The sequence below is a fragment of the Leptopilina boulardi genome, unplaced genomic scaffold (assembly GCF_019393585.1).
Source record: "Leptopilina boulardi isolate dan_hultmark-lab unplaced genomic scaffold, ZJU_Lbou_2.1 LbouV2_362, whole genome shotgun sequence".
Taxonomy (NCBI): Eukaryota; Metazoa; Arthropoda; class Insecta; order Hymenoptera; family Figitidae; genus Leptopilina; species Leptopilina boulardi.
In genome coordinates, this window is record NW_026137932.1 from 907,273 (window position 1) to 922,170 (window position 14,898).

Consider the following 14,898-nt stretch of genomic DNA (forward strand, 5'->3'; position numbering starts at 1 on the left):
TGATTATTTTAATATCTTCTAATTAATATACATAATATTTTTTACACTAATTGGTAAAATTCTAATTATCTCTGTTCTGATAATTATTAATCTTTCTGAATAAACGTTAAAAATTACGCAAAACAGATAAAGTAACATGTATATTTTTATGCATTTAATCATAATACAAATTTTATTGACTTAATCGATTATCGTTTTTGGTGATGAAAACTTCTTTTAATTTGTGAATCTATATAAACAGTACCTATAATTGCTGCAATACATATTTATTTAAAAAATAATTAGTAACATTAATTATATTGAAATTTATAACTTGTTATTAATAGTAAAAAATATGTTAGAAATAAAAGTTAAAAATTTTCATATTAAAGTTTTTTTAATCGAGTAGACAGTAAAGAAATAGTAAATAATGATTCTTTTAATATTAATAAATTTTTTTTTAATATTTGTCTCGAGTACAATTTCACAGGAGACAGTGCAATGGAATTTAGACGTAAGTTTTTAAATAATTATAAAATCTATTTCGTTAGCACATTTATGATTAGAGAGAAAGTCAATTTCATCAAATGAATTAATCAATTTTGTTTGAAACAATTAAGCATTTTAATTTAATCAAAAAAATTTAGTTTATTGCAATAAAGGCATATTCATTAAAATAACTGAAATAAAATTCTTATTTAAAAGTGATTTTTCCGTATAACGAAAAAATTAAAATTTTTAAAAATTCAAAAATTAAAAACATTTAAAATTATAAATAAACCAAATAAGCTTAATAAAATAATTGATTTAAATCAAATAAATTTTTTACTTATAAGAAACAGATTTATTTTACATATAACTAAAATCCATTTTTTTAGACGACTACACGAATTGCCGTGCCTTTAGTTCGAGAATATTCGGAACCATGGACGAGTCGTACAATACAAAACCAATTCTCTCATTACAAAACTCATTTTGAGATAATAATTAAAGGAGGTACAACATTCAACCTAACGCTGGAAACTTCTTCTAAAACAGAAAATTTATATTTTTACTGTCTTGCTGATTCACCATATGAAAAATTAATCATATTAAATCTTGCGGGAGAAACAAATTTCACAAAAACTTTAACAACAAATTTTGATTGCGTGCCTATGGTATCTGTTTCAAATAATGTTCCACTACGAATAATAATTGAGACCAAAAACTGGTTATCATTGCCTATTTTCGATTCTAATGATGCATCACTTTTCGAATCAGAAGAATTTGAATCTAAATTTTACAAAAATATCCAAATTTACGGATTTGTTGAAAATTATTACACACAAATGTTATTATCGGTAAATGATATCAAAACTTTAAAGTCGCTAAACTATAGTCTATATCTTGGTTTGGAAAATCAGATTGATATCATTGAGTATTATGATTATTTAACTGGAATTAGTCCCTATTATAATGAAGATATTATATCATCATTAAAATTAATAGATCGAACAACAATATTTATACGTTCAGAAAAATGTAATGAAGATAATTCCACTACAGAAGAATATTTGACATCAACTTTTGAATGTGAGGACATATCTTTAAATTTTGTTGACTCTCTCGATGCATTCATATGTCCGGAGACAAATTTGAACCGTCATTTTATATCCACTATTAGTAATGTACAAAGATTTTTACAACCCAAAAAAGGATCTAGTTGGATTTTATTGCAAAAATTTGCTGAATACTACAACAGGAAAGAATTTGATATTAATTTTAGAGAAACATTTAATTTGTGGAATGATATGTTTGCAACTTTATATCATCAAAAATTTGTAATTAAAAATCCAATGTTACAATCAGCGTCTCCTTACAATTATAAGAAAATTTTAAATTATCAAATGGGAAATGACATTACAAAATGGAGTTACGAGGAAAAGTTAAATTTATTTGTGAGTCTATTCGGATATGATGGAACTGACACGAATTTACGTGAATTTCGTATTCGCCACAATCCTTACAATCAAATTACAACTAAAGATTCTGTTGACATAGTACCAACTATTCTTAAAATGTTTCTTGATCTTTACGATATAAATTTATTGCCGTTTTTGAAAAAAATCATCAAAGATATTTCATTAAATCCCGAATTAAAACTGCGACTTTTGAATGAACATCCTGTGATGCCTGCCATTGATTTTGGGATAAATCCTAAAGATTTGCGAGCTCTAAGCAAAGAACGTGATTTGAGACAAATTTCCCCTTTAATGTTGGGGACAAGAATGAAGAATACATATGTTAACGTTTTATTTATTATTGAATCGCCAATTGATCTTACAAATTGTTGTTTATATTTGAATAACGATTGTCACACTATTGTTGGAAAAAACATGACTATCAAATTATTGTCAGATGTTTATTCTATTTACGTAGCAGAAGTATTAAATGGAAACACCTATATAAGTGATGAAATTTATCATACAATTTCAAAGAATATGTTAATTATTGTCGATGTAAAAGAAATTCCAGAAAATCAAACATATTTACCCTTGATTCATTATAGATTTGATGCTCAAGGTCCTGATAATAGGTTATTTTTGGAAATATTTATAAATTACAAGGACATGACATTGATAATAAAACAATTAAGTAATGAAATATCAGAAAATAATTTATATTTTTTGCTACAATTAAAACGAAATGATACTAATGTTATGGAATATAAATTTCCAGATAAAATGCAAAATCAATTGCTAACAAATGCTGTGGAAAAATTTGAAATCAATGATGAAATACACATTTTTCATTGCGAACCCAATTTTTTAAAATTGAATTTGAATGGATATAATAATCCAGTGGAACAAAAAAATATTTTTCGTTTGACCAGTGTTGGTTTAGATGCAATTTCAAAGAAAATAGAAAATAATTTGAAATATGAATTTAATGCACTGAATCATGATGATATTTTATTTTTAAAAATATTTATAAACTACAATAATATGACAATTAAAATAAAGCAATTTAATGACGAAATTAACAAATATTATAAAAATGAATTATATTTTTCGTTTATTTTGGAAAGAAATGATACTTCTATTTTTAAATACAAATTTTTTGGTTCTCCACAAAATAATAAATCGCTTGTAAATGATATTAAGGATTTTAAGATTAATGATAAAATTCATATTTATCATACAGAATCACATCGTTTAATGTTAAATTTAGAGGGATATTTTAATGTAATTAGTAATAATTCCTTTATTTTGACAAATGAAGGTTTGCGAACAATTGTTTATAAAGACATAGAGATATACAATTTTTTGTCTATTTTGGCAAAAAAAAGTTTGCATAACTTTAATTACAGAGGAACAGAATTAAATAAATTAAATTATTCATTTGAAGCTTTACGTTATAGTGACAAGTTGTTTTTAAAAATATTTATAAATTACACGACTATGACAATAGAATTAAATCAGTTGATCAAAGATATTCATTGGAAGTTTAAATTATATTTTTCAATCAGTTTAGAACGAAATGGTGCTTCTATTTTTGAATATAAATTTTTTGGTACTCCTAAAAAAAATCAAAAACTTATTAATGTGATGGAGAAATTTAAATTTAATGATATAATTCGTATTTATCATGTCGAACCAAGTCGTTTAAAGTTAAATTTAGAAGGATTTCATAATAATTTAAAAAATAATTCTTTTCTTTTGTCAAATATTGGTATGCACAATGTTTTAAATAAACAGACAGAATTAATGTTAAGAGAAAATAAATTTTATGAAAATGAAACATTTTTACCGATTGTAGAATATGTTTTTGATGCTTTAGGTTTATATGATAGTTTATTTTTAAAAATATTTTTTAACTACAAAACAATGACAATTGAATTGAAACGATTTGGTAAAGAAATTCATAGGTTTTTTAAAAATAGTGAATTATATTTTTCAATGCGTTTAGAACATAAAGGTGTATATTATGCTGAATATAATTTTTTTGGCGGTTACCAACCGATAACAAATACTGTTGTGAATTTTGAGATTAATGATAGAGTGCATTTTTATCACGTAGAAGGTAATACACGTTTTAAGATGTATTTAGATGGATATTCTAATAGTGAATCACGTAATCATACTTTTGTTTTAACTGATGAGGGTTTGCGCGAAATTAATGATTTGAGTTTTAAAATAATTTCTTCGGATATTAAAAGAATTGATAAATTTAATTCAGAATACAATATAGATTTAAGTTACAATGCATTGTATCAAAATTATTTTGCAAATTATATTCGTACATTGCGTTTTAATGATTTGGAAGCTTACATCCCATTGAATTGGCTTTAAACGTCAAATTAATTAGGTCTAATGTAAATTGTTTGTCTAAATAATAGAAATTGTTGTATAATTGAGTGTTTTTTTTAAACAATATTAATAATTGAATTGTTAATTTATGTTTAAAGTGAATGTGAAATATACAATTTGAAATAAATATAAAAATTACAATTCTTTGTCAGATAGTTAATTTTTATATAAACACCTTCATATTTTTTCCAAACACTATACCAGATTATTTTGAATTTTATATTGCGATTTTCCAATTCGTAATTTTAGTATATTCAGTAAATAATAGATTTTTTAAAAGTTTATAAAATAATTTAAAGTAAAAAAATTAATTTTATAAATTTTTTAATAGTAAAATAGTAAGTAAATAATAAATGTAAAGCCTTTGGGTGTTTTTTAGAAAAAGTGATGATAAATATAAAATAAAAACAAATAAAAATTGTCAGAATATGGATCTTTCTTCACAGGACTAATAAATTTATAAATAAGAAACCAGATTTGTTGCTATTTATTACAAATTGTTACAAAGTAAATGATTATATATATATATAATACAAAACTTTTTAAATCCAAGACTTTGGAATGTATTTTTGCATCTTATTAAAACGTAACCTACGAATATAATGTGAAAAATAAATTTGATACAATGCATTATTACTTAACTCTATATTATAATTTGAATTAAATTCATCAATTCTTTTAATATCCGAAGAAATAATTCTAAAATCATTGTCTTTAACATTTTTTAAACCTACATTTGTCAGAACAAGAGTATTATGTTTTAATTTATTATATTTTTTCGAATTAAACATTAGACGACTTGGTTCTGCATGGAAAATATGAATTTTATCATTGGCTATAAATTTATGTGCTACATTTATAAGCTGTTCATTTTTCTGGGTGCCATTTAATTTGTAATCAAAAATAAAAGAACCATTTCGTTCTAAACTTATCGAAAAATATAATTCCTGTGGAAAATAATTATGAATTGTGCCAGAAAGTTGTTGTATTCCTATTGTCATAGTTTTAAAGTTTATAAATATGTTTAAAAAACGCCAGTCAGCAATACCTAGGGCATGAAATTCATAATACACTAATGGTAAAAATACACTATTTTGTGTAATTTCATTAACTATCAAATGAATTTTTGTTTCTTGCGAAATAATGTGATAGTCCATATCACTAATATAAAGTGTTCCATTTTTTTCTTTCGCTATAAAAATAGAATAAACATCAGACTGTAATTTAATATTCATTAGTTTTCCAGTAATATTGTGACAATTGTTATTCAAATAAAGACAAAAATTTCTTGGATCAATTGGTGATTCAATGGTAAAATTAACGTCGACATAATTTTTCTTCATTTTTCGCATTAACATTAAAGGTAAAGATTGCCGCCAATCTTTTTCTCTACTTTTGGCTGATAATTCTGTTGGCTTTACATTAAAATCAATAGCAGGCATTACTGGATGAGCAGATAAAAGTCGTAATTCTAAATCTAAATTAAAACTTTTAAAATTAATCACTTTTTTCAAAAATGGCAATAAATTTATATTGTAAAGATCGAAAAATACTTCTAAAATTAATGGAATTATGTAGTCCTTGTTGACATATTCTTTTGAATAGTAACGAATGTTAAATTCTCTAAATGCTTTATCAGTACCATCGTAGGCAAATAAATTCAAGAAAAATTGTAATTTTTCTTTATAATTCCACTTAGCAAAAGGAACATTATTTTGATAAACTGATACAAATTTTTTCTTATCTGATTCTGAAAATTTAAACCAATAATCCTTGGAATTAAATTTATTTTGATAGAATGCAGAAAAAATATTTGTCCATACTTCCAAAATTATTCCAAAATCAATTGTTTTAGTTTCAATATCATATGAATGTGCAAATTCGTGAATTAAAAGCCAGTTATTATTTCGAGTTGTAAACAAAACATGTGCTGATCCAAATGTAAATGATATCCAAAATGTTGAAGAAATTCCGGAAGTTTCAGGATGATTTTTTTCCGTGCGAAGGAAAACTCGTTGCTTGTCAATTAAAACAAATGAAATAAAATCATTTTTATCTACATATCGACTGGCAGCTGTTAAATAATTATAGTATTTTATTACATCCACTTGATTTTGCAATGCAATAAATAAACTCAAATTTTTTGATAATATTTCTTTAATATCGTTTGCTGACACTAACATTTGTGTATAATAATTTTCAACAAAACCATAGGTTTGAATATTTTTGTAAAATTCATGTTCAGCTTTGTGTGAGGTGAGAAAAGTTAAATTTCTCGAATCAAAAATAGGTAAATTTGTCCAATTTTTAGTTTTAATTTTTACCACCACTGGTACATTATATGAAACTGATAATAATGGAACGCAGTCAACATTTGTTGTAAATTCTATTGTACTATTTCTCTTTCCAGCAAAATCTTTTTTGATAAATTCTTCTGATATTTCAGTAGGACATAAAAATTTTAAATTTTCAACTGATTTTGAATTTTGAATTGTTACAGTAAAAGTTGTCCCTTTCCTAATTATTATTCCAAAATGACTTTTGTAATGATGTTTTGGGTTATAACAATAAGAACATTGATAATTATCCATTGATATTTGTAATTTTATAACAATTGGCTTCACAGTCCTTTCAATTTCCTAAAACATTTTTAGAAATTTTTATACATTTTTTAATTTTTAATTATAAAGTTTATCACTAAAAATATATGTACTGACTCTAAAAGCCATATTCCCGAATCATTCTACTATGATCAACGTTTGTTAAAATATATATATATATATATATATATATATATGTATATATATATATATATATATATATATATATATATATATATATATATATATATATTATAAAATAAATACATGAAAATTTATCGAAATATCTCGATGGTCGAAAAAATCGAATGTAAGAAAAAAATGAACTTTGCTTTCCAGAGCATCTAAATCAATATTCATTTTATAAAAATCACCTTAAATTATTGTTCCACATATATATTTTGCATAAGTTAATTAATTGTAATAAATATACACTTGCAAAGGATTTATTTGTTGTAAATATTTGCAGCTGTCATGGGGTGTTTTCGGCATTCACTAAGAGTTAACTCTAGAGTTAGCAGTGGTGCTCAAATGTAAATTTTGATTTTCAGTTCGTCTGTTGGTTGTGAACGTTGTTGATTGGCAATTTAGCATAGACGATTCATTTTGATTGGCACAGGGTTTGCAATTGTAACAACATGTGAAACGGGCCTTTTATTCTAGTAATGTAATGTTAAAATAAAAATTTGTTATTTCTAGATTTCATAAAAGTCCCCAAAAATTTATTACTAGATGACCCAGAGTTAACTCTGTTTTCTTGCGAGAGTAAAGAAAAAGGGTCAGTCCTAACCTTTAATGGCCGACAAAATTTGTGAACGGATTGTTTGTTTTGAAAAGTGTAAATTGAAACATAATAATTTATTTTTATTAAAAATTATTTTAACTTTTTATTTATAAAAAACAACTTTAATTAAAATAAATAATCTAGTTTCTAAAACAATTCAGATTAATTAAAGTTAGGGAAATAATGAAAAATTTGAAAATTATAAACTTTAAAAAAATAACACGTTTATGGGTAGCAAAAATATGTTCCATTTTTAAATGAAAAACAAAAAATTCGTATAAATTAAAAAAAAGTAAGCAAACAAGGACAACTAACTTCAAACTCAGGGTGATGAAAATAGAAAATCAATTATTTTATTTAGGTAAATAAATTTTCAAAGATAATATCATTGAGCACCACTGTTAACTCTAGAGTTAACTCTGAGTGAATGCCGAAAACACCCATGAATCAGACACGAACATAACCTACATTTAGTTGAAATCACTTCATTGGCCCAAGACAAAATAGTGCGCGCTTTTTTAAAATTATGAAATTTATTATAAATTATAATAAAATAATTGTAATAAATTAAATTATTATGAAAATAATATTACCTCCCGTGTGGAAATTGAAAAATGGTCCTAACTTGGTCCTATCTAGTTTGCCGTTTTATTATCTAGGTCCTATCTTAGCAGTCTAACTTGGTCCTAAAATGGTTGGTGATGCGATTTTAGCCTGGTCCTAATTTGGGTGCCTATTTAGGACCAATATAAGGGTCCTTTTTAGGTCCTAGATAGGACCAGCTTTTTTAAAATTCACATAATTTTAATTGGATTAATTATTTGTTAATAAATTTTGATAACTATAGTTCTCTTCGATATAAAATCAATAGAGCATGATTCAAGTTCTCGCAAACTTCGTTGAATTCTTTTGAATTTCTCATTTCTAACACGATTTTCTTCTTTTCCAATCTGATCTCGCTCCATTGTCATTAATGTGACTGGATTTATATTTTCATTTAACTGTATTTTATTAACACTCATCAATAAACAAGCAGAATTACATTGCACTTTTTACACAAGAACTTAACCTCTAAATAACTTCTGCTTATAGTTTCGTTCATTTCGTCTGCTAGGGTTGAAAAAGTAGGGAAAAAAAATTCAAATTAAATGTAACCCTTCTCATTTTGTTTAATATAAATTTAATTAATAATTAATTAAAATTTTTAAAAAACTATGGTATATTTTTATTTTTTTATTATTTTTATTATTGTATTTATATATTTTTTTTATTATTTTATTATTATAATTATATTATTGTTATAATATTATTATTAATTATAATTAATAATGCCAAAATACTCCGATATTACTAAAATGGCTTGTAAAAGGAGGACCAAGTTAGGACCAAATTAGGAAATATTAACATTTTCTGCCAAGTTAGGACCAGCTTAGGGCCAATTATCATTTTAGGCATACCTTGGGGATTTCTATTCGGGCTTGAATAAAAAAGTGTTTTTAGTTTAAAAAAAAAATTATTCAACAATTATTATTATTTTTAGACAAATTTTACAAATATAACAGATTATTAATTTTATCTTTGAAACTTTCACTATAATTACATGCCTTTTTGCAATTTGTTAACAATATTATTAAATATTTAATAAAATAATTGCCGTCGGAGGCGCTAGTTTAAAATAATTCAAAAAATAATAATTTATTTTTGCCTATAAAATTTTCTTTTAAAAATTGTTCATAGAGAAATGTTTTGCAAAAATTTGTTGAGACAAAAAATTATAATAATTTAAACCGTACAAAATTTACCGACGTGTTTTATGTATGTTTTTACATATTTTCAAAAAATAAAATTCATAAGTAGAAAAATCATTTTTTCATACCAAAAAATTTACAATTTTTTCCAAATTTTGGATATAAAAAATTTATAATAATACATACAGTATAATTTAAAAAAAAAACTAACATGAAAAAGTAAATGACTAAATTAATTTAACTTTTTTAATAAACCTTTAACTAAAAATATCCCAACTTTTTAAATACATACCTCTTCATTCCACTTTATTGATAGTTCTGTTTTAGCAATATAAAAGAGTAGAAAGAAACTTAAAATTTTAAATATTAACATTTTTTACGTGTATCCAATTTAAATGTTGGTGAATTATAAAAAAAAACTTGGAAACTTTAAATTATATTTGATTCAACAATACAGTTATAATTATGTCAATATCTTACAATTTATGTAAAACCCAATTCTACGCTAATTTATGAAATCCCAATTACCTTTATTCAAATAATTATTAATTGTTCAGCAGAAATATAATAAATGAGATTAAATAAATAAAGTGACCTAAATATTTTTGTGTATTCAATGATAATAAAAATTCCATTCCTTTAATTTATTTTCGTTTTGAATGATGAAAACCTTGTTTAATTTAACATTCATATATAAACAGTTAAACATAGAAAATTAAATGATTTGCATAATAGATACGAATTACACTAAAATTGATGCAACATATATTTATTTATCAAATAATTATATATGTAAATTCACAGCATTTTATTTAAATGTAAAATATAAATACGAAATAAAAGTTAAAAAATTTTCATATTGAAGCTTTTATAATTGAGTACAGACACTAAAGAAATAGTAAATAATGATTTTTTTAATATTAATAAAATTATTTTTGATATTTGTCTCGGATACAATTTCACAGGAGACAGTGCAATGGAATTTAAATGTAAGTTTCTAAATAATTAAAAATAATTAAAAAATCTACAATAGTACGTATGTATTTTTTACATAATAGATAAATTTATCTTTTAGACAACTACACGAACTGTTGAGCCTTTAGTTCGAGAAATTTCCGAACCATGGACGAAATACATAATTCAAAATCAATTATTCCACTATAAAACTCATTTCGAAATAATAATTAAACAAGGTACAACATTTAATTTAACAGTAGAGACAGCTTCTGAAATAGAAAATTTATATTTTTACTGTCTTGCTGATTCACCATATAAAAAATTAATCATATTAAATCTTGCGGGAGAAACAAATTTCACAAAAACTTTAACAACAAATTTTGATTGCGTTCCTATGGTATCTGTTTCAAATAATGTTCAATTACGGATGATAATTAAGACCAAAAACTGGTTATCATTGCCAATTTTTGATTCTAATGATGCATCACTTTTCGAATCAGAAAAATTTGAGTCGGAATTTTACAAAAATGTTCAAATTTATGGATTTGTTGAAAATTATTACACACAAATGTTATTATCGGTAAATGATATCAAAACTTTAAAGTCGCTAAACTATAGTCTATATCTTGGTTTGGAAAATCAGATTGATATCATTGAGTATTATGATTATTTAACTGGAATTAGTCCCTATTATAATAAGGATATTGTATCATCATTAAAATTAATAGATCGAACAACAATATTTATACGTTCAGAAAAATGTAATGATGATAATTCCAGTACAAAAGAAGATTTGGCATCATTTTTTAATGATGATGACATATATTTTAATATTGTAGACGCTTTCGATGCATTTATATGTCCGGAGACAAATTTGAACCGTCATTTTATATCAGCTATTAATAATTTAGAAAGATTTTTACAAACCAAAAAAGGCTCTAGTTGGATTTTATTGCAAAAATTTGCTGAATACTACAACAGGAAAGAATTTGATATTAATTTTAGAGAAACATTTAATTTGTGGAATGATATGTTTGCAACTTTATATCATCAAAAATTTGTAATTAAAAATCCAATGTTACAATCAGCGTCTCCTTACAATTATAAGAAAATTTTTAATTATCAAATGGGAAATGACATTACAAAATGGAGTTACGAGGAAAAGTTAAATTTATTTGTGAGTCTATTCGGATATGATGGAACTGACACGAATTTACGTGAATTTCGTATTCGCCACAATCCTTACAATCAAATTACAACTAAAGATTCTGTTGACATAGTACCAACTATTCTTAAAATGTTTCTTGATCTTTACGATATAAATTTATTGCCGTTTTTGAAAAAAATCATCAAAGATATTTCATTAAATCCCGAATTAAAACTGCGACTTTTGAATGGACATCCTGTAATGCCGGCCATTGATTTTGGAATAAATCCTAAAGATTTACAAGCTCTGAGCAAAGAACGTGATTTGAGACAAATTTCCCCTTTAATGTTGGGGACAAGAATGAAGAATACATATGTTAACGTTTTATTTATTATTGAATCGCCAATTGATCTTACAAATTGTTGTTTATATTTGAATAACGATTGTCACACTATTGTTGGAAAAAACATGACTATCAAATTATTGTCAGATGTTTATTCTATTTACGTAGCAGAAGTATTAAATGGAAACACCTATATAAGTGATGAAATTTATCATACAATTTCAAAGAATATGTTAATTAATGTCAATGTAGAAGAAATTCCAGAAAATCAAACACATTTTCCCTTGATTCATTATAAATTTGATGCTCAAGGTCCTGATAATAGGTTATTTTTGGAAATATTTATAAATTACAAGGACATGACATTGATAATAAAACAATTAAGTAATGAAATATCAGAAAATAATTTATATTTTTCGCTACAATTAAAACGAAATGATACTAATATTATGGAATATAAATTTCCAGATAAAATGCAAAATCAATTGCTAACAAATGCTGTGGAAAAATTTGAAATCAATGATGAAATACACATTTTTCATCGCGAACCCAGTTTTTTAAAATTGAATTTAGAAGGATATAATAATCCAGTGGAACAAAATAATATTTTTCGTTTGACCAGTGTCGGTTTAGATGCAATTTTAAAGAAAATGGAAAATAATTTACAATATGAATTTTATGCAATAGGTCATTATGATGTTTTATTTTTAAAAATATTTATAAACTACAATAATATGACAATTAAAGTAAAACAATATGATGGCCAAATTAACTGGGGTTATATAGATAAATTATATTTTTCTTTCATTTTAGAAAGAAATGATACTAACATTTTTGAATATAAATTTTTTGGTTCTCATCTAAAGAATCTATCGTATGTAAATGATGTTAATGATTTTAAGATTAATGATAAAATTCATATTTTTCATGCGGAATCACATCGTTTAATGTTAAATTTAGAGGGATTTAATAATGTAATAAGTAATAATTCATTTATTTTGACACATGAAGGATTGCAAACGTTCGATTACAATGGAACATATGCGAAAGAATTAAGTTTAAAAGAAAATAAAATCTCTGAAACTAAAATATTTTTTCCAATAGTACAATATGGTTTTCATGTTCTGGGTTTTAATGATGCGTTATTTTTAAAAATATTTATAAATTACAAGAGTATGACAATAGAATTAAACCAAATCAGTGATCAAATTCACAGTTATTTTAAAAATGATGAACTATATTTTTCACTAAGTTTAGAACGAAAACGTTCTTCTATTCATGAATTTAAATTTTTTGGTGGTGAGCAACCAATTAAAAATTCTGTCGTGGATTTCAAGATTAATGATATAGTACATTTTTATCACGCAGAACCTGGTCGCTTTAAGATATATTTAGAAGGATATTATAGTTCAAAAGCAAATAATAATAGTTTTGTATTAACGGATGATGGTTTACGCCACATTAATGACTTGAATGATAAAATAATTTCAGCGGATGTTAAAAGAATTGATAAATTTAATTCAGAATACAATATAGACCTAAGCTATAATGCATTGTATCAAATTTATTTTGCAAACTATAATCGTACACTGCGGTTTAATAATTTGGAACGGTACATTCCATTGAATTGGGATTAAGGATTAGAATTAAGAAAACTTAAATGTAAATTATAATTCTGTTTATTGTATTAGTGTGTTTTATTTAACAATATTAATAATATGATTGTTTTATTCTACTTCCTTTATATTTCATTGTGGAAATAATCATAATGTTATTTTATATATTACTTAAAGTTAAATGTAAACTTTTTAAATTTATTAAATTAATTCTTCACTTATATTTTACTATAGCAATTTATTTAATGAAAAACAAATATTTTTAATAAAATTTAATAAATTTTTTAAATCTTAAAGCAATAATGAGGCGGGTGTAAAAAAATTATGAATCCTTGAAAAATCTATTAAAAAATTAATAAAATTTAATTTGATAAACTATGAAGAAGCTCTAAAGCAAATTTTTTAGAATTATCATTTGATAGAATCTTATTCTGTAAAATATTATTTTTGCAGAATATTAAATTGTTAAAATATTAATTTTGGAGAATTTTTTTTTTAAATGAAAATTAATTTATCTTCATTTAAAATTCTATAACATTACTATATTTGAGGAAATAAATATTATGGAAAATTAATATATTTTGTTTAATATTTTTTCTACTAAATTAATATTATACGAAATTAATATTCTATACAAGACAATATTTCGAAACAAATTAATATTCGAAAAATTTAATTTCTTGCAAATTCATTTTGGTGTAAATCAAAATTCTGCAACATTGATGATCGGTTTAGTGAAAATTCTGCAAAATTAGCATTTTTAAATAAATTTAATATTCTGCAAAAATAATTTTCTACAGAATAAGATTCTATTAAATGATAATTCTAAAAAATTTGCTTTAGAGTTTCTTCATTCATTTCGGTGCATTTCATGTATTTCGGTTAAATAAAATTTTTGTCACATGTTAATTTTGCAATATTCATGCGCCTCTTTTTATGTTTAGAGTTGTTAAATAATAAATTTTTATTATTGTTTGACAAAGCGATATTTTTTCAAGAATACATTTTTTTACACGTGCCTCTTTATTGCTTTAAAATTTTTATTTTATTAAAAATATTTTTTTTCATTAAATAAATTGTTATAGTAAAATAGGGGTATAGAAATCACAGTTGAAAAATAAAAATTTTTTGAGCTATAATGCGTGTTTTTTTTTATTTTAGATTTAATAATAAAATATCTTTCTGTTTAAATTATTATAATTTTTTGTTTAAAAAATTTTTTGCAACATTTCTCGATATGCAAAGAGTCGTTGAAATTTACAACGTATACGAATGTGATAACATATTATTATTCATAAAATTTTTTACATAACTAAAACTAATTTAAGTATAGTTTTATGAAAAAAAAACAATAAAAAAAAAGAAATTGTATAGT

General features: G+C 23.6%; 3 protein-coding genes across 3 annotated transcripts; 2 read left to right on the plus strand and 1 right to left on the minus strand.

Moving 5' to 3' along the window:
• Positions 1 to 302: 302 nt before the first annotated feature.
• LOC127286481 (uncharacterized) lies at positions 303 to 4,471 on the plus strand. The gene is made up of 2 exons (XM_051312915.1): positions 303 to 493; positions 858 to 4,471. The coding sequence occupies exons 1-2, from the start codon at positions 410 to 412 to the stop codon at positions 4,308 to 4,310; spliced, it is 3,537 nt and encodes a 1,178-aa protein (XP_051168872.1). The 5' UTR covers positions 303 to 409; the 3' UTR covers positions 4,311 to 4,471.
• A 399-nt stretch (positions 4,472 to 4,870) lies between these two features.
• LOC127286757 (uncharacterized) lies at positions 4,871 to 9,993 on the minus strand. Its single transcript, XM_051313336.1, has 2 exons — positions 9,753 to 9,993; positions 4,871 to 6,967 (listed from the first exon to the last, which is right to left on the minus strand). Exons 1-2 carry the CDS (start codon positions 9,831 to 9,833, stop codon positions 4,871 to 4,873), a joined length of 2,178 nt encoding a protein of 725 aa, XP_051169293.1. The 5' UTR covers positions 9,834 to 9,993.
• A 320-nt stretch (positions 9,994 to 10,313) lies between these two features.
• On the plus strand, positions 10,314 to 13,746 carry LOC127286598 (uncharacterized). The gene is made up of 2 exons (XM_051313083.1): positions 10,314 to 10,449; positions 10,536 to 13,746. Exons 1-2 carry the CDS (start codon positions 10,366 to 10,368, stop codon positions 13,542 to 13,544), a joined length of 3,093 nt encoding a protein of 1,030 aa, XP_051169040.1. The 5' UTR covers positions 10,314 to 10,365; the 3' UTR covers positions 13,545 to 13,746.
• The last annotated feature ends 1,152 nt before the right edge of the window (positions 13,747 to 14,898 follow it).